Here is a 23495-nt window from a genome sequence, read left to right as displayed (position 1 = left end):
GGGTATATTTAATATCACAAGTTTGCTGTCACCCTGGTATTCTTAAAGCTTTTCTTACGAGACACCACTCTGATATATTTAATAGTTTTCAAATTGTGTGATTTTTTTCTTAGGCTTTGTAGACTGTCCTATGTGTGTTCAATTAGGTAGGGGCTTTAATTTTAATTAGTTTGACATGCTAATTAGTTGCCAATTATCAGTGTGCACACTATTGCATTGGTTATTACAAAATACACAAACCAATGAGAGGCTTACTATGTGTGCAGGAACAGTTACAAATGGAAATACAACATTTATTTATAAATAAGCAAATTTTTTTTATAATTCTATTGCATTTTAAAGTACTAAAATGTGTTTGAAAATGACCATAAAAATCCTGTAAAATAACTACGTAAATAACTAATGTCCACTATTTACAAGCTAGGTATGATGAAGGCCACATGAGTAATGAAACTTGTGTGAATGGCAGTTTCATTGTAGTTTGGGAAATGGTGCAGAAAGGCACAGATGTCTGTAGTAACACTTTGGTCTGCAGGCACATAGATTTATCGTACCAGGGGTTAAGTTGCTGAATGTCATGACTGTTTTAAAAGAATATGTATAAACATGCAAATAAGGTTTTAGGCAGCTACAAATTAGCTCTCTTTGTGTCTCTACTGATAGGACCTTTTTTCTTTGTATTGTACCATCATCAACATAATTGATGTCTCTATATAGAGGTGAAGATTAAACTCCATGAAAACTCTAGCCCTTTATGCCACATTTTCACCACAACTGTGAACAAATTAATAGGTATGATTCAATTGGATAAGAAATAATAAAATTATTACTACACCTTATATTAATTCCAAAACTTTGCACAGTGGTACACAGAAATATATCTAGGTATAGTCTTAAAATTTGGTTTCCGTGCAAGGCTTTTTCTACAGTTAGTAATTTTTTTAAGCTACTGTAAATATGCCATATTCACAGCACTATGAAACTGAATAATTTTTATTTTGTCTTTGGACTCGAATGAACACTATGAGAAAAGATTATTTTATTTTATGTGCTTTGTTTTTGAAAAGAAGTGCAATATCTTTGCTGACTTGTAACGAAAAGAAGTTTAAAAATGAAAAATGGAAGTTTCGGATTGTTAATAGTGAGTTATGAATAAAATGTTTTGCTGTATGAAATAATTAAAGAATTGTATGCCAAGAAATAGTTTCATCAGGTATGTGGGTACAAATAGGAATAAATTGCAACTAGATACTATCCCAGTGGTAGAGGAATAAAGAACTCATGACTCTAACTGAGTGATAAATTAGCCAGCAAAAACTTTTAAATTTGATATTTTAAGAACTTTTGATACGTGTTGTGCGCCCAACTATTAAAGGCAACGCTAGATACAAATATTTAAATATTGCTTTAAATTAACTTCTGCAGTGATCATTTTTTTATTTACAAATCTATGACACTCTAGGTTACACTGGCAATATTTATATTTAAAATAAAATATCAATCATACTGTGAGGGTTAGTTTCCCCGTACTACCAATACATTCTGATGATAAATAAAAAAATAGTTAAGAAAAGAGTGTTTAGAAAACAAATTAATGTGTGGCTAGTAAGCATGTTGAATCGTTCACACAGAAGATGCACATTAATTAATAGGTTTATCTTACCTGATGTGAAATGTCTTCTATCTAGGAGCAGATTCTCTTGGCCACCAGGATACTGCCATTTAAAATAGTTAAGCATGTTAAGATCAAACCTTTTTTATCTATGATATGGAAACATCGGTGTAGATTCAGATTCATATTTGCTATGTTTATTTAAGATTGATTTGTTTTATGTTGGGTTTGTGTGAGATTTAGCTATGTAAATGTGATTATGTTATGATAGATAGAAAGTTTACCTTAATGTGAGTTTATGTGCTGTTTTTCCAGGAGGAGACGGAAGTAGTTCGCGTGACGCCGGATCCTTTGGAAACAGTGTTCATCACTGTAAAGGAGGAGGTCAATGTAAGAGAAAACTAATATGTTGTAAAGGGTCATTAGAAAAGGCAGTGTTAGTATTTTTAAGAAGAAAAAAGAGAGAGGGGTACCATCCATGTAATGTTATTGTTTGAAATTTTACAACTAAGGAACTAATATGTTCCACTTATTTTATGTAAATTTTGTGGAAAGTAAAATGAATTAACCTTGCAATTGAGTGCTAGTATATGCAACCTCACTACATCTATAATATATATTCAAATGTTTTGACCAGTAGAAGGAGTCATCTCAAAATTTCTTTTGTTATTACTAATTTACTGTAATGGAGTTTTGTTAAAGTCCTCTCAACCTCTGAATGAAGCTCTAATAAATATGGTAGTACCAAAAATAAAATCCTTATTTAAATTGCATTTTGGTGCATTCTTAAACTAGTGCACCCTTGCTAGATATTGTTAGTTTAGTTTCTCGTTTTGTCAGTGCTGTTTACAGCATTTCCTGTTGTTCTTCTGGCTCTGGCCACACGCCACTTTTGCGCTAGTTTATCGCCAACGCAGTTTGTACTCTGCCCGTACAATTTGTCCCCACCTCCCCCATGCCTAAGTCCTGTTCTGCAAGCCTGCAGTGTCCTGCTAGTGCATGCACTCAATGTCAATCCACTCAACCGCACTAACGCGGCCCCTTCCAGTGGCGGCACTGATTCTGTTGCCTGTGAAGGTCCCTTACGGACTAGTGACGCGGCGGACGTTCCCGCGTGTAAATATACTTGAGTCACAGTTGTCGTTGTGCTGCCCGTGCGCGTGATGAGCAATACTATGTCGACATGATGGATATATTATATTTGAAGATTCAAGACATATACATAAAGACAGTATAATCAACTAAGAAAATATATACATCATTTTGCAATTTATTCATTTAGCATGCAGCCAATATCTTAAGCAATAACAATTATGTAAGCAAAGAGGCTCTGTTACAACAGCATAACAGTACCTAATAAGTACAGCAAAATGTCATCCTCCTGGCAGTCAACACCCTGGGTTTAATTTCAGCCTCCTGGGTTTTGGGAAGACTGAGGCCACGATGGCAGAGTGATCAGATTGCTGACATTCCATCAAGATGATCTGGAATCAGTTTCATCCAGGGTGAAGCCCTGATTCTAGACAAGTGTGATACATGGCAGATGTTACTTTGAGGTGGTGGATTTCATTGAGGTATATACTATGTTTCCCCAATAAATGCTTTGTCATTGTTTCATCTCAGTAGTGCATCCAACATCTGTCTGATGCTCTTGATCTCGCCATCTTGTTAAACCCTCATTCATTGTTCATTTATTTCTTTTAGGAGAGACCGACTTTTACAGTTTCTGCCCGAAATGCATCCTCCAGTACCTGCTGGTTACAGAGCCAGCATTTTCACGTTTTCAGTGTACATTTACTGTAGTCAATTCAAGGTTTGAATGTGTAAGAATAAAGCATGAGTGTATCAGAAGTTTTGGTCGGCCTATGTTCCTGTGAGAGCCTCCTACTATCTTCGGCTAGATTGATCTTAATGTTTGCTATTATTACTTCACAAGTCAGTGTGATAGATTGATCAAGTCCTTGCCTAACCTGCAACATGCTGAGAGAACGCAAGGTAGGGAAAGAGTAGAGGCCTGAATGTGGGGAAGCAGTTGAAATTGAACAGATTATTGGTAGTCCCATGGCTGAACAGCTTAGACGTAATGGTTATTTTATTTTTTTAGAGAGTTCAAGCTTAACAAAATATACTTACCATTTATTAAATAACTTTTTAACCCTACCATTATGTTGGGTGAAGAAGTACTTAATTGTTATTTCTTTTTGAAGGTTTTTTTTTCCATAAATTATCTTGTAGTCATGTTCCTAATTCATACTATGGAATTATTTTATTTAGGAATGTAATTATTATAAGTGTATGAAATTAGTTAAGGGAAAAATAGTTTATAGTTTATTTTTTACATTATCGGAAAGAAAAAAATTAGATGACAGTGGTAAAAATCAGTTCACAAACTTACCCCATTGCACTAAATAACAAACCAGACCCCAACAACTTGTTGGTTATTCCTAAGAAAATTATATATACCGTATTGTTACAAACGTGAGCAGGGCCGCGGCACGCGTAGGTTCGGAGCTGGCTGACGGCCCCGCACTGCCACTGATGTCATGTGGCCGCCGCAACGTAAGACGTGCCGCGCGCGCCTGGTGGATTACAAGGGTCGCCACTTCACCTCCCTCCTTCCCTCCGCTCACCGCGCGACGCTCTATCTCAGTGATGTAACTGACACCTGGCAGCTGCAGACGCGTGTCTCGAGATTTCTGGCGTCGGGTCGGCGCGGAATGACGCGACTGGCCTCAGCCGAGCTTGCGACTTCTAGAAGTGGCGCCTGGCCCTATATAAGTCCAGGACACCGGCCTCCAAGCAGTTCAGTTGGGAGTTGGGAGTTTTCCCGCGGGGGAGTTTCCGGGGGCGCGGCGGAGTGGCGAAGTCCCTGGACAAAGGTTCCAGGTCGGAGAGTTCAATTCCGGTGCGATAGTTTGGGTGATAGCGTCGCAGGTGCGGTGGAGTTCCGGGGCGTCTGCACGATAGTGTCACGGGTGCCGCGAGAGTCTTGAGAGAAGTTTCGAGCGAAGTGTCGAGTGGAATCCTCGGCGAAGGGAAGTGCAATGGCGGTGGCGGAGTGCGATGACGGAGGTCCACGAGGGGTGCTGTGGCGAGAGTTGCGCCAGAGGTGCAGCCCAGCGAGGTGTGCGGTGTGTAAAAACCAAGTGACTGGGGAAGCAACATTTTTGAGTGTAATTGATTATTAGGGATTTTTAGAAGATTATTTGTTAGTGATGTAAATATTGGAAATCAATAAAACTGTGTAGTAAAATCTTTAATTGGGCTATCCATTCACGAACCCAGTAGTTTTCCCACGACGATTATTATTTCATTTTAATAATCGTAACAATATTTTATGAAAATTAAATAAATTTACAAGATTTAGTACCTGAAGAAAATATTATTATTTATAACGAATATTACCTTTTTAAAATAGAGGCACTCACTGGAGGCATTCCTTGCTGCTTGTGCTTGTTTGCAGTGTGTGCTTGTCGTTGCAGATGGAGACTGAGGATGTGGTGTGCGTGAAGGAAGATTTTGTGGTGTCGGAGCCTTTTGAAACCGTTCTTTTTTCTGTGAAGAAGGAGTTTGAGGTAAGTGCTTGGTGATTTCTTTGTCCCAGCTGCCTAGATAAAAAAAAAAAACTGGAATTAAATTAGGGAAGCCTATGGCTTTACTTCCGCCTGAATTTTGCAATGTCATTAATTACAACATTTCTATATTCCTCAAGGTTTTTGCCCACCTTTTCTTCAGTTTCTTTCATTTGAATGATTAGTTCTCTCTTGTAGTAACTGTAGAAGGTTGCAGTCTCATTATCACAGTCTGGTGCATATGCTGAATAACACTTGTTGAATTTAGTGACATAAAAACGTAGTTTATTGGACATTGGTTCTTTTTTCACACCTTCATTGATCATTCTATTTCTTCTATTACATCACTATGCCTCCATGCAACTCACAACAAAAATATTTTTTTTTTTGCTTTAAGTGGTTACCGTTTGTGGATACATTAATCAAGCATGAAATTATACCAAACTAAAACATATCATGCGTGCAATTTTACATACGTACGAGGTGTGGCTATTAAATAACAGGACAGATGCTGCTCCCAACAAACTGTGAGCATGCCGCGACATGTTTGAACATGACTGTGTCGGATGGTTCTTCCCCCACCCTGAGCTCTCTAGACAAGCCAGCAGGTCGCTCAGTTTGATTATAGCAGTTGATTGAATTAGCCTACGCACTGGTGACGCATTGTAAAAATGCCAAGTGGTCAGACGGAGCAAGGGGTTAACCTCAAGTTTCTTGTTAAACTAGGGAAAACTGTACCAGAAGCTTATGCAATGTTGAACAAAGTCAATGGGAATCAATGTTTATCCCGCACATAAGTTTTTTATTGGTTTAAATGGTTCAAAGAAGTGTGTGAAACGGCCCTCAACATCAAAAACGGACAAAAATATCTAACAAATTAGTAAATTAAACCGTGCTGATCGTCGTCTCAGCATCCGAGGGCTTGCTGAAATGATATGAATCTACAAAGAAAGTTTTAGACAGATTTTGCATGAATCATTTAACATGCGGAAGGTTTGCGCAAAAATGGTGCCGAAACTCCTCACTTCCGAGCAAAAGGAATCAAGACAGAACATTTGTACTCACATCCTAAACAACATCGTCACTAATCCAGATTTGTTAGACAAGGTGATTACTTGTGATGAATCATGGTTTATTTTACTTACGATCCCGAAACAAAGAGGCAATCCATGCATTGGAGGAGCCCAAGCTCGCCAAGGCAAATACAAAAAACCAGAATATGCAAATCCAAATTCAAAGCAATGATGATTGTCTTTTTCGACATTTGTGGCATTGTCTATGTTCACTGGGTACCAGAGGGTCAGACGATCAATCAACATTTCTACATCGAGGTTCTGATGGCCCACCGCGAGCGTGTGAGAAAGCGAAGACCCGATTTGTGGAAGACCAAGTCCTGGATCCTTCACCAAGACAATGCACCAGCCCATTCTGCCTAGTCTGTGAAAGCATTCCACGCAAAATACAGCGTCACAGTGTTGGAACATCCACTGTACTCGTCGGACCTTGCCCCCTGTGACTTTTTTCTATTTCCCAAGGTCAAGTTGGTGCTGAAAGGGACAAGATTTGAAAGTGTGGAAGCGGTTAATGCAAAATCGATAGAGGTTATCAACCAGCTGACACAAGAGGACTTCCAGCACTGCTTTCAACAATGGAAACGTCGTTTGGAGTGGTGTTGGGATCACCAAGGGGAGTACATTGAAGGCGATAAAACTTCTACTGTAATTGGTGGCGAATAAAAAGTGTTACGACTTCAGTCCTGTAATTTAATAGCCATACCTCTTACAGTAGACTGAGACCATCAAATGAAAGTGAATTTCCAATACCACTATATATAGTACTCAAGTATGAATTGTAGAAGATTTTAATGAATGCAAGTTGAGGACTGCCTGTATACCTTATGACTTCTATACCAGTTCAACAAATCTCTGTTTGTCACAGCCCTGTGTGTCGTCATTCTTCGAACCTCGTCGGTGTGGTGGATTGTGTTCTTCCTTCTCCTCCTCTTCTCCTACCTGTTTGCCGCTCCCTCTCGTTTATTATTTTATTATTACGGAGGCTTACTCATACATGCTTGCACATTGCTGGCCTCAAGTCTTAATCTGTGTTAGTATTTGAACAAGACACTACCTTCGTACATCAGTGCTGCGGGACCTGTCATGGATGTGAGGACATAGGTACGTATTTACTAGCGTAAAGGCCCCCCTTTAATTTTTCCAAATTTTCGACTCCAAAAAAGGGGAGGGGGCCTATACAAAAATTTGGAGGAAAAAATAGATTTTTCTTTTTTTTCAGGTATGAAAAACTAACATTTAATAAAAGCAAAATGAAATACCGCCACAACTTATTTAAACGCCAATTAAATTTTGATTAAATGAAACAGCTGGCGGAACGACTGGCAAGTCATGCATCTTTGTTCTAATGATAGAGGGTGGAGGAGGCAGCGACACGGTAGGAGGGATAGAGAGGCAGCGAGTCCACAGGGGGGAGAGGCAGCACTGTGGCAGGGGGGGAGAGGCAGAGGCGTGGCTTAACCTCCCTCCTGCCAGCTAGCCAGCCAACCAGACAAAGGAGTGTTAGAAATACCAGTTTCATGGTACGTGTATGCTCCACCCACTTCCCTTCCTCCTTCACTTCCCCTCTTCATCCCCTCTTCTTCTCCGACAACACTGCACATCAACACAAGCGCGCGAGTCCAGCTTTCTTTATCTTTATCAAATATTGTAGAAGAACAATATAGGAAAGTCACCAAAAAAAGGGGCGACATGTTATGCAGCGCATTCTATTGGCATGTCCTGCTCCTACAGCATAAGCGCATTTGGGACAATGTTATTTTAGTGATTTTTATTTCATGTTTTTTAAAAGTTTTCTTCAGTAGTTGTAATTTATTATGGCTGGAAAAATTTGTTCAATGTTTGGTTGCAACAATTACGATGTTGCTAACTGTTCGAAGTCGTTTTTTAGATTTCCGAAGGACGAAACACTGTAAGTAACCCACTCCACTACTTCATAACCATGATAACCTTTGTATGGTTTAAAAATTTTCACTTATTGATAGGTATACCAAATATTGTTATACTGTAGGATTAGTTACTGAATAATCTTCTTAATATTTCTCAAGGTGCAAACAGTGGGTGTTGAAATGCAAGTGAAGTGACTTGGATGTGCTCAGAAAGAATGGACCTGGTCATTTTAAATTCAGTCACATTTGCTCTGACCATTTAAAGAAAGAGGATTTGTGTAACCCTAACCTGCCATCACAAGGGTAAGAACAAATATATGTTAATTTTTAAATCTTTGAACATTTGGTTAGGTTTGCTATATTTACAGTATATACTGTAGTTTATCTGAATGATTGGTTAGGTTAGGCTGGGTACAACACAAATCCTGTAAATTGGATAACTTTTGGACAGGGAGACTCCTGACGAAATAAAAATAAAGGAAAGGAAACTACTTTCCTTGCATTCTAGACACGTCCCTGAGTTTACCCTTAAAAGTGCGTTTTTAAATTTCTAATAGTTTGGGATAAATCACACTTCAAATCTTCCAGTTCAAAATACCTGTGCTTTCATGCAGCAGCCACCCCTGTATAAAATCTTATATTATGGAGCTGCAAACTAAATAAATAAAAATATATGCTTTCATAAATTATCCAAAAAATAGCACCCCTCTGTGCTAATTCTGAAATCCAAAAATTTCTTAACTTTTTACTTCCTTGCATTCTTACCTTGGCTAAATCTGCAAACTCCAAAGGTAATTTATGTGCCCATAAGGGGTGCTGCCAAGATAGCTACTTTTTAAACTACCCTGTGGTTTACGATAATTTATTTATACCATATTAGGTTTTACACTTTAGAGGTTCAGTTCAAACTCAGCCTTTATGACTAGGCTACTAGCAGACACAGGTACCTAATTCAAATCCTGTAGGTCAAACAGAGTTACAAGTGGAACATGAGAGTAAATGAGTATTAGAGTGAATGAGTATCCCAGAATATCATAACAATGAAGTATTTTTGAGTAATATAAATACAATTGTTATATAAAATAATATACAAGTTTTTGTTACATAAAACACCGCGGCAGGCCGCACGATGACAAAGTGTGCTCTCTTTCCTTGCACATAATGCTGACCATCTCAGAAGCAAGGCTACATACACTTGGCCGTATGTGACAATTACTTGGAACCGGTGATATGATTTTTGGTTTTGGTGATGGCGTAGTTTCTCAAAGGGTAAAATGAAACGTAATTAAAACAGGTTTCTTTTAATTCGCGGAAAAAACTTTGACTATTTATTTTAGTTTGGTGACTGGATAAGTGCTCAACTTAACATATGATACTAGAGGTTCTCATTTTTGCTGTACAAATAATCATAAACAAATTAAAATAATCAGGAAAATAACTGGAAATGTTAAAATTCTGTTTTGGTATTTACCGTAAATTATTAATATGTAGTTTTTTTTAATATATTACAAATAGAAGATAACTGTAGCATATGTGTACATGTATCTGTTGACAGAAATGGTTAAAAATACAACATGGAATACCTGTATAATGGACAATCCATAGAAATGTCCTAAAAATCTACTGCGGGGTGGCTACTCTTTTTATTAAACTAATTTCCAGAATTTCCCCCCCCCCCCCCCCCCCCCAGGATTTTTAAGGTTTTTCTATGTAATTTCATGAGATGTTCTACATTAATTATAATATAGCTAACCAAGTTGATTATTCTGAGCTAATAACACCAAATTAACCATTTAATATTAGGTATAAAGAATTAAAAAGTATTCCTATAAAACTATATTACTTCTGTGAGATAGGTATTTTCGTGGTATTTATTTAGTTGCTCTTGTATTTTGTTCAAACTATGTGAGTAGCAGTTAACAGAAACATTTCATGGAAAGTTAGCATTGATGTAAAAAGTACAGCAAACTGTAAGGGCACAATTAAAATTATTGCAACAGGTGCCAGGAGTAAAAACAGTTTACACGTAATGATAACTATGAGCATATACAATTAAAATTCACCAGTATTTTTGTTAGATGCTATTAAAACTATTCTCAACTTTGAAAGTTTTCTATGAAACTTGTAGTCACAGTAATTTTCACATTATGAATTTAGAGTTTTAAAAGTACCTCCCTAGGGGTCCATACTATTTTTTTCTTTACTATTCACTATCACTTTAATACTGGTTGTAGAACACATAAATCTAAAAACTGATTGTAATGGTAAAATGGTAATAAATGGATACATGATCTTTTCTTGGGATTGCCATTAGAAAAAAACTTAAGTACAAAGACATAATGAAAAAAAAAAAGCATTATGGCACCATCCCTTAGTCTAGTTTCTTCACCGTTAACCATTACTTTGACATCGTCCGGGCCTACAGCCCCCTGTAAGTCCGATATGCCACCGCCCAAACACCATCCACCCTCCATTCAAACCTCCCGCCTACCCGTGCGTACGTGTGCGTGCGTGTGTGCTCGCCCGGCAAGAGGGCGCTGTCGAGCCAGTGCGCCGCACCCCTAAAAACATAAGTATATGTAATTGTGTTGTTTGTTTTTATATTCCCTAAGTGAAACGTGACGGCAGATCGGCCGGGAGGGTTTTATGTACTTTTATTTTTTAACTTATATATTAAAATATCAGAGCGTTTCCGGACATTCCCGAGGAAACCCGAAGCCAGACAATAATTATATTTAAATCTTAATAATAATAATTTGTACAATCTTTTCAATTCATTCAAAAATTGTTACATAATTTTCAACGCATTCTTGTCTGTTAATTTAGTTTCCCATGGCACAAATTCGCTGATATCTATTAACGGCAATTGTTTCGGCGGGAGGACGCCATGTTAGTCGAGCAAGCCATGACCTCACCCGAGTCTTCCGCCATCAACGACCGAGAGCAGACGCATCAGCACTCCAGGGACCTCACCGCTTGTATTCTCTGCCAAGTAATTCTGTTAACTTTAATTTCATTTCAATCGCTTTCTTTTAGTCCTCGGAGCAGCTCTCGGTCGGGGGACTGCTTTATTAATTAATTTACGGCCAGTCTCGGTCTTTTATCTTGTACTACGTAATTCAATATGTGACCACGTGGTGGCTCATCACCTATTAACCGATTCGTGCCGCGGGCGTTTTGCATAGCTTCAACCGTGTACGTGTGTGAGCTGAAGTAGCGGAATAAATCAGGTGTATGAATTTCACGTATTATTCTTTTATTTTCAATCTCTGTGACCACGTGGAGAGTGACTGCGTGTGGGACGCCTGAGAGCCCACTTCGTAGGGAAAAGCGTGCCCGACGCTGAGAGCAGGCAGGAATTAGTGCTAGATGTTTTCAAGGGGGGATATCACGTCTCACATGTGCGACGTCACGCCCTGAGTTAGGAGTCTCACCGGGTCTACGTGCTGTACCACGTGGTGGCGCCCACTAACAACCCACCGTAAAGCCGACCGATCGACCCCCCCCCTCCCCCCCCCCCCCCCCCGTGTCAACTTTTAGGTACTGTTTTATTCTACAATAGAACCTCTAGTCTTTCATTTGACAAATCAAGATAATAGTTTTTGGTTGTGGCTTCTGTTTATTTTTAAGTCTGTTAATAAATTAAGATGTAAAACTAAAAAGACACTAGAGAAGAAAGGACAGAAACTGAGCTGTGACTTCCTCCTCCTCCAGCTAAACACTGTCAACTTGTTTGTTATTTTGCCACACCCACTGAGGAGGTTTGGTAGTTAACTGCTCAAATCTGGTACAAGTGACCCAGTTTGTAGGCTCCAGGAGCAGTTACTCAACTAAGCTCTTTTAACCTGCTAGACAAACAGATCATTCGCTGCGGCTTTCAAAAATTCAATGTGGTTTTCACAGATTTCCCTAGCACCAAAAAAATTCATGACTAATTTTAGGTTTTCCATTTATCCTGGTTACATTGGGATTGCTACACTGCATTGGCATGGAAATGTAATCTACCAACATGTCGGGTGAAACGGGAGTATTAAAGTAATGTGTTGCAGGTCTGTCCACCTTTACCTGTATGTGCAAGTGTTATGTGAACCAGAAAGCAGAAGCTGTAGGTAATGACTGTCTGTGACAGAGTGAAGATGATGCTGTTGGAGAGTGGGCAGCTTCCTGCACTGGGAATGCCCTTGCTCCGGTCGAGACAGCTGCCAGCAGCAGAGTGGTGGGGAAGGATGAGATAACTATTGTAGATGGCCTGGGGTGTGACAAGCTGGGAGCGCCGGTCACTTACACAGGTGCGTTTCCATCACCGTAAGAGTGTATACAGACTGGGAACACCACGAAACAAGATAAACAATAGTATTTTAATGTGACAAGGAAGAAACGTGGAGGAAGCCAGAATTACTGATAATTTCTGAAATGAAATGTGGTTTCGGTTATCATCATAGTAACTCCATTTTACGTTGTTTAATACACACTAGTGTTTTATATTACAGGTGACGAGGGAGTATCAGGGATAATCTGCTTCCTTCAAAATCCTCTCTTCCTGTCCAAATAATACCCTCTGTGCCTAAACAGAACAAAATACTCTTTAATGTTTGAAATCTCTTCTTCTGCCACAACATCTTTTCTGTTCATCAGTATGTATGCAGTTTTTTACTGTTAATTTTTAAAGCAAAGTCCAGCCATTAACATTGTCTGTGAGGTAACGTGTCAAAATGCTAGTTTTTCTTTGGCTTTCGGGCATTGCTGGCTCTCCAATCCAGGAACTTGTCAATGAACAAATCCAATGAAAACATAAAGACAAGTATTAAGAAGGATCCTTTTTTTATATTCTCTTCATTTGCTTGCGTACATGCATGTGTATCTGTGTATGTATGTATGAACGTGTGTAATTATATATGAATGTATCCATACACACTCAAGATTCTGTGTTTGTATTTTGTGGCAGAAATACCACGTTCACTAAGCTAACATCAGAAAACTGGTCACACTATGTTAGATACAAGTTGAATTCTTCTTCAATTTGTACACAAGCATTGCAGCCCGATGGACTCACGGGTTCGACCAGACTGCAAGCTATTAAGGTGAAAAAATGTAGTTATTCAGAGAGGTAGGTATGTTGTTCAAAAACAGGACCAACCACATTCATTACCTAGTTTTTGATTTTATTAATAACAATCATGACTATAAATTCTTAACAATATAACGTGAACCGTTATGTACCTCAATAAATGCTGTACAGAAAAAGGTCACAGTAAAATACAATTTTATTAAAATACAGCAATATCAGCAATATCAAGAAGGCGAGCTGCGCAGGCCGTAAAAACAATGATTCAAAGAAACAATAATACAATTTAGACAGAATCAAACGAATAAGCCCTTACGCGGAGGTTCGGTGCGGCCAGGGGAGAGGTTACACAAGCCCAGACACGATGTTGGCTCGCGCAACAAATGGTGCGAAAGGCGTTAAACCGCAAACAAAAAGAGTTAATTAAGGAATTGATTAAAGCTCCACGACAAAACAAGGCGGCCAATATCGGTGTGGCGTACACAAAAAATACAGCAATCAATAAATTTATCATTACAAGGAACCGACGTTACGTTAATCAGTGGCAATGCAAACCACTTAACAAGACTGGCAGTACAAACATAAATGCCCATACTATAGCCCAAAGACTCAACAAACAACGTGGCTGAATAAAGTTAACTTACACGGGCGAGACAAATGTATGTGAAAAAAGTGCACGGCCACATCGTGCAGGAAGAGTGACGTTACCGTATGCAAGTTACCGTCATCGCTGATACTGACCAGTACAAACTGCTCCCCCGACCGCAACCGAACGACCCGAGACGAGAGCTTGCAGGCCCTTATAAACACAAGTAGAGGGCGCTGGAGCTGCGGCGGAATAACACACTACATGGGAAGGAGTGGGGATGTGGAGGGGAAATCTAACTATCGAAAGAGGTAGCGGAGAGGGGGAAATGAGGAAGGGAGGGCAAGGAATCGCTCAGCTGTACGGCAATGCAAGAAGCATATGCTTCAGCATATTAATTTGTTTTTGCTTTGATCACATTCTCATTTACTGTGTTAAAAAGAATTCTTATAAATTATGTTTATACGTGCATTTGAATGGAGTATGTTTACTTTATGCTGAGCACTACAGTTTTTTTGCATATCATTCGAGTGTATTTCATAGTCTGCAAGAATTATTACTAGTGATGGACATGTTAATTCTTTGTATCTTCGATTCTACCGATTTTACCTGGAATCGGAACCGTTGATTCTCAAGCTGTATGTATAATATTTAGAATGGAAGGACTTAAGAACTGTAAATAATTTGGATGTAAAATATATTCACATTTATAGATTTTTTGCCACAATTTCATATTTTTCGTCCAGTAAGCTGACAATGTTCACTCAACTCGCCTAGCACTAATACACTAAAAATGCAGTAAGTTATTTTAAGGTTAGATCACAACTGCAGTAACCTATATTTATTTGTAACACTTTACTAAACAAAGTTATATTTCTGTACTTGCAAGTACGTAGAATCTCGTTATAAAGTACCGTATTTACTCGCATATAGGTCGCCATCGCATATAGGTCGCACCCATAATTTGAGGTCTTGAATTTGGTATTTAAGATTCCCCCCATATAGGTCGCACCAGTAATTTAATGACGCGAACGGCCGGCGCCCTGTGCACGAAAGAGTTAACGGGTACTGTAAAACTCCGCTACTACGAGAGCTGATAATGACGTGATAAATTGTTGTAACAACAAGTACTCGTAATAACAGAATATAGAAAATTGAAGTCAAGTTAGTTTTTTGAGTAGATATTCACAGCGACAGACCGACAGGATGCGCTCCCGCCCTTTCCATCAGCGATGTTTATTTTGACAGCTCAAGCAATTGTCTTTTTTACGACCCTTCACAGCGTCAAAAAAAAAAGAAGAAAAAAACACTTATTAACGGCAAAGGACAGTCGTATAAGCCCATAAAAATATTTATTTTCCGGAGAATGGACTATACAACCTGGCTTTTGCCGCACTCGGTGTGGGAGGGGAGGAGGATGCTGACAGTTTCTCACGCAGAAGGTTGAAATAAGGGAGGGAATGTGTTGAAATGTTAGTTGAAAAGGGGGGAGGGGTGTTTTTAAATGGCTTGTGGCTCTTGAAGAATTAGCAGGGGATGGGAGAGGTAAGCGTCATGTCACGTATGACGCCTGACCGGATGAGTTTCTTACGCTCTCGCAGAAGTTACCACTTAATACAGTTTCCTAAATTCTAAGCCTACATATACAAAATTTATATCTGTTGAACACAAAATGACAAATGGGTTAAACTATTTGGCAGATATGTACATTTATTGGGATAGAATTCCCTGTAAATATGTACTTACCTTAAATATTTTAAAAATCACTGGAGAAAGTTTTTTGTTGTACAATACAGCATGTACAAGTTAACTTCAACATAAAAAACACAGATAAACAAGAAATACCATGCAAGTTTAGGCATGGCCACTTTTAAAAATGATTTTTGATAGTTCTTTACATAAAAACACTTCAAACAAGAGAGTTGGCCTTTCTTCTAAGCAAGAATAAATTTTATTCTTTTTTCTTGAACAACTGAGAAATTTTAGTTTGCTTTGTGTGTTTTGTAAGTGTTTGTTGCACAAACTGTTCAACATTGTGCATGCATTCCATTACATGGATGGGAACATATTCTGTTTTTGAAAGAAATGCTGAAAGTTTTTCGAAGCACATCATGGCTTCTTTTGCGGTGACTGGCTCCTCTTCATCTTCTTCATCTTCTTCATCTTCTGAAGATTTACTGACTGCTGCTTGCATCACTTCATTTACTATTTCTGCATCAGTCAACTGTGGTGTAGTTTCGACATTACAATCAATACCTACATAGTCTTCAAAAGAAATGTTGTCTAGTTGCAAAGTACTTGACACTTCTTGCCAAACTTCTGGTGAGATGTCATCACCAGCAACAGCATCACTCGCAGACCTTGTGGTTGCCTGGTCCATAGACAAACCATCACTGCTGTCTTCATCACTTGCCTTTATGATGCCAAATTTCCTCCAACAATTGGCTATTGTCTCCTCCTTAACATTCCACCAACCACCTGTTATAAGTTGAATGGCTTGACGGACATTGACATTTGTGGGCAAATTGCACCTGATGTTGATCAAAGTCTCTCAATGAGCCGCTTCCGAAAATGTACTTTTGCATTTTGGATGATGCCTTGATCTAAAGGCTGCAACACGGAAGTGCAGTTCGCAGGAAGAAATTCAAATTTTACATTTTCAAGTCGCACATCAACATTATGAGCAGCACAGTTGTCAACCAGAATGATGATCTTTCTGTGTTTCCTTTGCATTTATTTATTGGTCTCCACTAGCCATTTAGAAAATAAATCTTTTGACATCCATGCCTTTGTGTTGCTGACGTAGTCAGCTGGAAGTGATGCAACACCTTTAAAGCATCTTGGATTTTTGAATTTTCCAATGATTAAAGGACGTAACTTGGTGGTTCCAGTTGCATTGCAGCAGAATAATGACAACCTCTCTTTGGATTTCTTCCCACCTGTGCACTTCTCTCCTTTGTATGCCATAGTTTTATTTGGTAGAAGTTTGTAAAAAAAATGCTCTCTCGTTGGCATTAAATATATTGTCAGGAGAATAGGACTCTAGAATTCCGTTCAATTTGTCGACTTTCCACTGCTCTGCAGCTGCCGTATCAGCATCTTTCTCTTCCCCAGACACAATGTTCCATGAAATTCCATGTCGTTCACGAAATCGATGAAGCCAACCATAACTTGCCTGAAAATCTTTGATATCCATCAAGAAAGCAAAATCTTTTGCTTTTGCTTGCAACATGGGTCCTGTGACTGGAACATTTTGTGCCCTCATATCCTTCAGCCAGTTGTTCAGCGCAATTTCCAGGTCCTTGTTGTCTCCTAGGCGAAGTCTCTTGCGACCAGCAGATAAAGATGACTGTTCGTACAGTTTAATAATTTTTTCGCGATCTTTTATCATTGTTTACAGTGTAGTGGGCATCAAACCAAACGACCGTGCCACATCTGCATTTTTCCTGCCTTTGTCAACTTCTTTTAAAATTTCCACCTTTTCCTTCAAAGTGAAGTGCTTACTTTTTTTTTTATCTTTTTGGCCATCCATCCTGATTAAAATATTCAATCAACAATACTGTTTGCCTCGCGCCACGTCAAACGTAAACAAACCTCGCATCCATAGATAACCATAGTGCCTCACTAGTAGCGCGCATCGCGAGCATGGCTCTGCCAGGCGACATTCCGACCTTCATGGCAACACAATTAAAGCGTGTCGGCCATGTTGTGACATAAACAGTTCAAAACTTAACCTGCATAAATTAACATCATTAGATTTTCTATTTCGTATATAAGTTAAAATAGAATTTTTATTTAACGTTTTTATCTGCAAATATACATATCTGCGTTAATTAAAACTTTAAAAACGTGCTCTACAAATAACTAAAAGATGGCGCAGCTAAAAACAATTGCCGAGAAGAGGGGTGAGACAGAAATTGATTGTTTAGATCGTCTCGTGCACATGGACGAGGAAGAAGGGCGCGCTATACTGTACTATGATTCTATGAATCGTTGATACAATGTTTGTTTACGTTTTATACTTGTTAACGATTCTTGAAAGTGATAAAAAAAATTATCATAATGTACATTTATATTAAAGAACCTCTGCGCAAACACAGTAACAATTGTATAAAATTTTCCTGATAACTGGAAAAGAATGATCGTTGTATTGAAAGGTAGGATACGTTTTTAATGTTAAAGTGAAATATTTTTACATTGTTTACATTGGTGTTTTGAGCGGGAATTTAAAATCATACTTTGAACTGAAAGATATGTTATTCTGAAGTACGTTGTAACGGAATTTCACTGTTAAACATTGTAAACTCATTTCAATAAAACAGATTAATTTTATTGACATAACTTTTCTCTCCACCTGTTAAAAAAATATCTTTCACTTCCAATGTCGACGAGCAATCATGATGCCATGATGAAGTGAATATTTTAACACAGACTGACCAACTGTGTAACTCATAAAAATTTTAGTTTAATATTTAAAATCTTTATTATACCCAACCCAACCCAATTAATTTTTTTTTTTATACTTTTAAGTAAATATTTTCCTTTAAAAGTTCGTTAAAAATTAGATTTACGCATACATAGTCCTTATATTGAAAGCCAAAGATTTGTTTTTGTGCTTAAAATGTTGCTTCCCGTGTGTAAACAAATGTTTGTTCAAAATGCACTGTTTTCATGTTTGTGTTGATGTTTCATTTGTCATTACAACTTACCCTGAATGCTGGTGTTATTATTAAATCTATTGTTAATTTTAATCACAATAAACAGAAATATATATAATTATAAGTTAGTGTTTTAATTTCATGGATGTAAATCAATTCAAACACAACAATGAGGACTGTTAAAGATCGTGGCAGGAGAGAGGAATTTCACAAGAACACCGTATCATGGATTTTGATCAGTTTTAATTATGTATTTCATAATATGTATTTGCAAGATTTTCAAGTATAGAAAGTAAGATTGGGAATTAGAATTTGAATCAAACCTGGAATTGAGGGAAATTGTAGAACCGGTATCCTATCAAAGAAATGTGGAATCGAACCATTTCTAGTTATTACTAATATTGCATATTTAATTTCAAACTGTTTATGTTCCAATGTCTTTTTTTTTAGGAGTGCCGAAAGGTACTGAATTGCAGTGCGTGGAGGAAGAAAGAAATGAAAATGGAAAAAGACTATCAAAGAACTTGAATAATTATGATAGCTTGTATGAGTCAGCCCAGTTGGAGTATTCAAATTTAAGTAAAGAAAAAAAACACAAAGAAGCACAACGATCAAGATGTGATAAATATTTAACATCTAGGGTAGCTAAAAAAAGCAGTGTTGTACACTGTGGTGAGAAGTGCTTTCCATGTTCTTTTTGTGGTACTAAGTACCGTTATAAGTACCAACTTAACAGACACATCAGAACACATACTGGCGAGAAGCCATTCTCATGCACAATTTGTTCTGCCAAATTCATTAGCAAGCATGATCTTTCTAGACACATGACAACACATACTAGTGAGAAGCCATTCTCATGCACATTATGCTCTGCTAAATTCAGTACAAAGAGGTATGTTACTAGACACATGACAACACATACTGGTGAGAAGCCATTCTCATGTGCATTATGCTCTGCTAAATTTAGTACCAAGCGGAATATTACTAGACACATGTCAACACATACTTTTGAGAGGCTATTTTCATGTGGATTATGCTCTGCTAAATGCATTAGCAAGTTAAATCTTTCTAGACACATGATAACACATACTGGTGAGAAGCCATTCTCATGTACAGTATGCTCTGTTAAATTCATTAGCAAGCAGTATCTTTCTAGACACATGACAACACATACTGGTGAGAAGCCATTTTCATGTGTATTATGCTCTGCTAAATTCATTCATCAGTATTTGCTTTCCAATCACATGAGAACACACACTGGTGAAAAGCCATTCACATGTGCATTATGCTTTGCTAAATTCATTAGCAAGCAGGATCTTTATAGACACATGACAACACATACTGGTGAGAAGCCATTTTCATGTGAATTATGCTCTGCTAAATTCACTAGCAAGCCGAATCTTTCTAGACACATGATAACACATACTGGTGAGAAGCCACTCTCATGTGCATTATGCTCTGCTAAATTCAATAATAAGTATTTACTTGCTAATCACATGAGAAGACACTCTGGTGTAAAGCCATTCTCATGTTCTTTATGCTCTGCTAAATTCATTCATCATTATTTACTTTCCATTCACATTAGAACACACACTGGTGAGATGCCATTCTCATGTGCATTATGCTCTGCTAAATTCATTAGAAAGCAGGCTCTTTCTAGGCACTTGACGAAACATACTAGTGATGGCCCATTCTCATGTGTATTATGCTCTGCTAAATTCAATAGAAAGTTACATCTTTCTAGACACCTAAGTGTACACATTGGTGAGAAGCCATTTTCATGATTATAGAGTTTTATTAAGGTAATTTCAAAGAATAGGCTTAGTGTTTGCATAATAATTTATCCTGGGTATTTGCTAAGCTTTCTAGCTGTTTATTATTTGTTTGTAATTTCATTAATAATATTTTTGAAGTTATACTACTTTAGGCACGTTATGAAAAAGTGATGAGAAAATTTTTGGATGTGCGTGCACCATGCAACAAATTTTCACATGATAAAAAAAGGTTAAACAAATAAAACTTATATATGTGCTTTTAAAACATATACTTTAGCGATTGATATTGAATACTGGTCTGATCTATAGACTTTTCCAAGTGTATTTATTTAAGTGAGATATGTTACCACATATATAATTTATTTGCATTATAAATTATTAATTAATAAAATTAATTACAATAAACATTCAGCATTTTTATTCATTTTCATTTTCAACTATAAATTTACTTAAATATTTTACTAAATCAAATAATTAATATTATGAAGATGTTTATATTAATATTGAAAACTGAGTATTTATTTAATTTTTTAATTTGATTGATATTATGCTTTACCAACCGTACTTATAATATAAATCCAGTCATTTTATTTTATTTCTATCAATAATTTGCATGCTTAATTAAAATTAGTTTTTTTTGTTACACCAAGTAAGTATAACTTCTAGTGCATGTACATTAGTACATGCACCAATTTTTTTTTTAAATTTCATGTATCAGAAAATATTTCCATGTTCAGTTTTCTTCTCTAAATTTGCTGGAATGGACATGCTCTAAAACAATTGAAAAGAGACATGTTCATAATCCCCTGCTAACCTGCTAAATTCAGAAGCAAGAAAAATATCATTGATATGAGAATACAAAGTGCTGAAAAATTTGAAGTTACTTACAAATGTGTAAAAGGAAGGGTATTGTAATGTATTGTAATGGCTGTTCAGATTCGCACAAAAGAAGTACTATTGAGGGAAGAAAATTGTTTTCCTTCCAAATTTATTTCAAAAATGTGATCGCTTGTGAAAGGGTGTTGGGGTGGAAAGGGGAGAAAGAAATCTTGTGCGGTCAGCCATCACTTAGCAACCTAACATCATTCTGGTGGCCTGGCTTCACCATGAAGATAGAAGACAAGCAATACTTCAGAGAATCAAGAAAAATTAGCTGTGTGAATTTAAAAGGTTTGACAACTTTTGGAACGAGAAAAATAAAGATTTATTTACAAGAGTTTCACCACCACTAGTTGATATATAGCATAGTATACTCTGTTCACTCTTAGCTGAGTTTTGAAATAAACAAACACCGTCGTATCACTGCGCCGCGTCAGCAAGTGATGGCTGAATTCATCTTGCGCGCCAAGCACTAGTTGCAACACACACACTTCAGTACAGTCGGGGCTAGTAAAATAACGGAGAAGTAATATAACAGGAAAATGGTGCAGTTACCGTTCAGGACACAAAAGTAAACAATGTTTATTTTTTGAATAATCAGTAAAATAGCACCGTAACGTAAGACAAAATATGATAGTGTTACAATTTGGTACTCACCTAATCACTATCTGGCAGTGGTGCTATCCCTTCCAGACTTGAATCAGACCTACCGCCACTATCTTCGTCATACTGTCGTCACTGTCATTGAGAGGAACTATAACACTGTCAACGACAATATCACTGATACCATCCAATTCCCACATTTTTTCTCTTCTTTCATTACGTGCCGAATACAGTCGTTCCACTTCTCTGGAGTAATCTGAGACAAAGCTGTGGCTACCAAATCAGTACCTCGCTTAGCTTGAATGTTCTGTTCTTACTAGGGTTCTGCGAATATTCAAAATTTCCGAATTCGAGTTCAAATTTTGTGATATTCGATTCGTCAATTCGAATCGAATTCATTTTACAATAATTCTACTTGCAAAATCTGGCCCGGATACACTAATATAAGACATCCCCCTCCCCCCCTCCATGTTTAAAAGAAATGTAAATGGACGATTACATCTTCCACTTACAAAAATTATACAGCGAAACCCTTTATTTATGTTATCGTTATTTACGTTTTCCCGTTATTTGAACCATTTTATTTCTGTCCCGTTATAACCTCATTTGATGTAATGCAATAAATTCCCGTTGTTTACAACGTGCCTATTGCTTTATGCAGTTTACGCTGTTCTTTCTGATAAAACTGCTTACTAACTAAATTAATCCTATTACAAAGTAATCTGGTGTGTAAATCGTGTTTTGAAGACGTTTTTAAAAGTTATAAACTTCATCTTTAACGTCTCGGGAGTCGCTTTATACCACTTATAAAAACGTAAGCAGCGCCAGTTTGGTTGTGTTTTGTGTTGAATCCTGTATTCCTGTATAGAGCGCGCGCACGTAGTCGAAGATTGATACCGATAGCTCGCAGACTGCATGCACGTGCTCGCTCTGTCAGGAACCGAGTTAACCCGCACGATCATTATGCGTATAGTTACAAATCACGTTCTTGCTACGGGTTTCTTTTTTTTTACGTTGAATAAAATGGTTTTATTGCATCACTCATTAATTTAAATTTTTTGGCATGTTTTCGCAAAGTCTACTTTTTAAATAAATGTACGTTCCATGAAAAGGTTTTGTTTTTATGGATTACTTTACTTTTTTTTGCAGAATAGTAGCACCCACAGTCTCGCCCCTAATTTTCAAACTTGATTTTAGAATAAAATGTGCGATGCTTAAGCGATAAAAATGGTAAATTTGTTATTTTTCTTTTGTACAACTTCCTTATGCTGTGATATTTTTATTAATATTTTTATCCTTGAAAGTCAAACATGCTAAATAAGGTAAGCTGTGATACTTTTTATGGTCTTCCCTTTATTTACACTTTCCTGCTTTTTAAACTTTTTTACTTTGACCCCATGAAAAGTGGAAATACGTTTTACTGTAAATAATATGCATAGCCATGTTCCACTTTATAAAGTAACCAAACTATGTTGTTTTAATAAATATTCTCAAATTCGATTTAAAAAAAAATTGAAACTCGTGAATTTTTTTGAATTTCAATTCGAATTCAATTCAAAATGAAAAAGCACAATTCGCAGATGTCTAGTTATTACGTGCCACGTAACCTTTAATCTGACTCCGAGTTCGATTGGATTCAAGTTGCAATGATACGGCGGTAGCCTAAGTACACTGTGCCCCGCTTTCTCGGTGATGTTGTCAATCACATATGCAGTAAAAGATGAACGTACTGTATGAACTAAATTCAGCAACTCCACTTTCACAGACGTTGCACTGAAGGATATAT

The 23495-nt window shown here is 37.3% G+C and overlaps 1 protein-coding gene across 4 annotated transcripts in view; it reads left to right on the top strand.

Annotated features, from left to right (window-relative positions):
• LOC134527981 (gastrula zinc finger protein XlCGF57.1-like) overlaps positions 1 to 20632 on the top strand; it is a 28010-nt gene extending 7378 nt beyond the window's left edge. For 3 of the 4 annotated variants that reach the window (XM_063361114.1, XM_063361112.1, XM_063361115.1), the window contains 4 exons: positions 1928 to 2002; positions 5095 to 5187; positions 12273 to 12432; positions 18903 to 20568. In XM_063361114.1, the coding sequence (XP_063217184.1) occupies positions 5095 to 5187; positions 12273 to 12432; positions 18903 to 20236 (1587 nt within the window). In that variant the 5' untranslated portion in view covers positions 1928 to 2002 and the 3' untranslated portion in view covers positions 20237 to 20568. Of the gene's footprint in view, positions 1 to 1927; positions 2003 to 5094; positions 5188 to 12272; positions 12433 to 18902 lie in introns of all 4 variants that reach the window. The other variant, XM_063361111.1, reaches the window with a different exon arrangement.
• Positions 20633 to 23495: the final 2863 nt, after the last annotated feature.

Source organism: Bacillus rossius, chromosome 1 (genome assembly GCF_032445375.1).
Source record: "Bacillus rossius redtenbacheri isolate Brsri chromosome 1, Brsri_v3, whole genome shotgun sequence".
NCBI lineage: Eukaryota > Metazoa > Arthropoda > Insecta > Phasmatodea > Bacillidae > Bacillus > Bacillus rossius.
The sequence above is the reverse complement of the archived record's forward strand: the minus strand, read 5'-3'. Positions and strand labels throughout refer to the sequence as shown.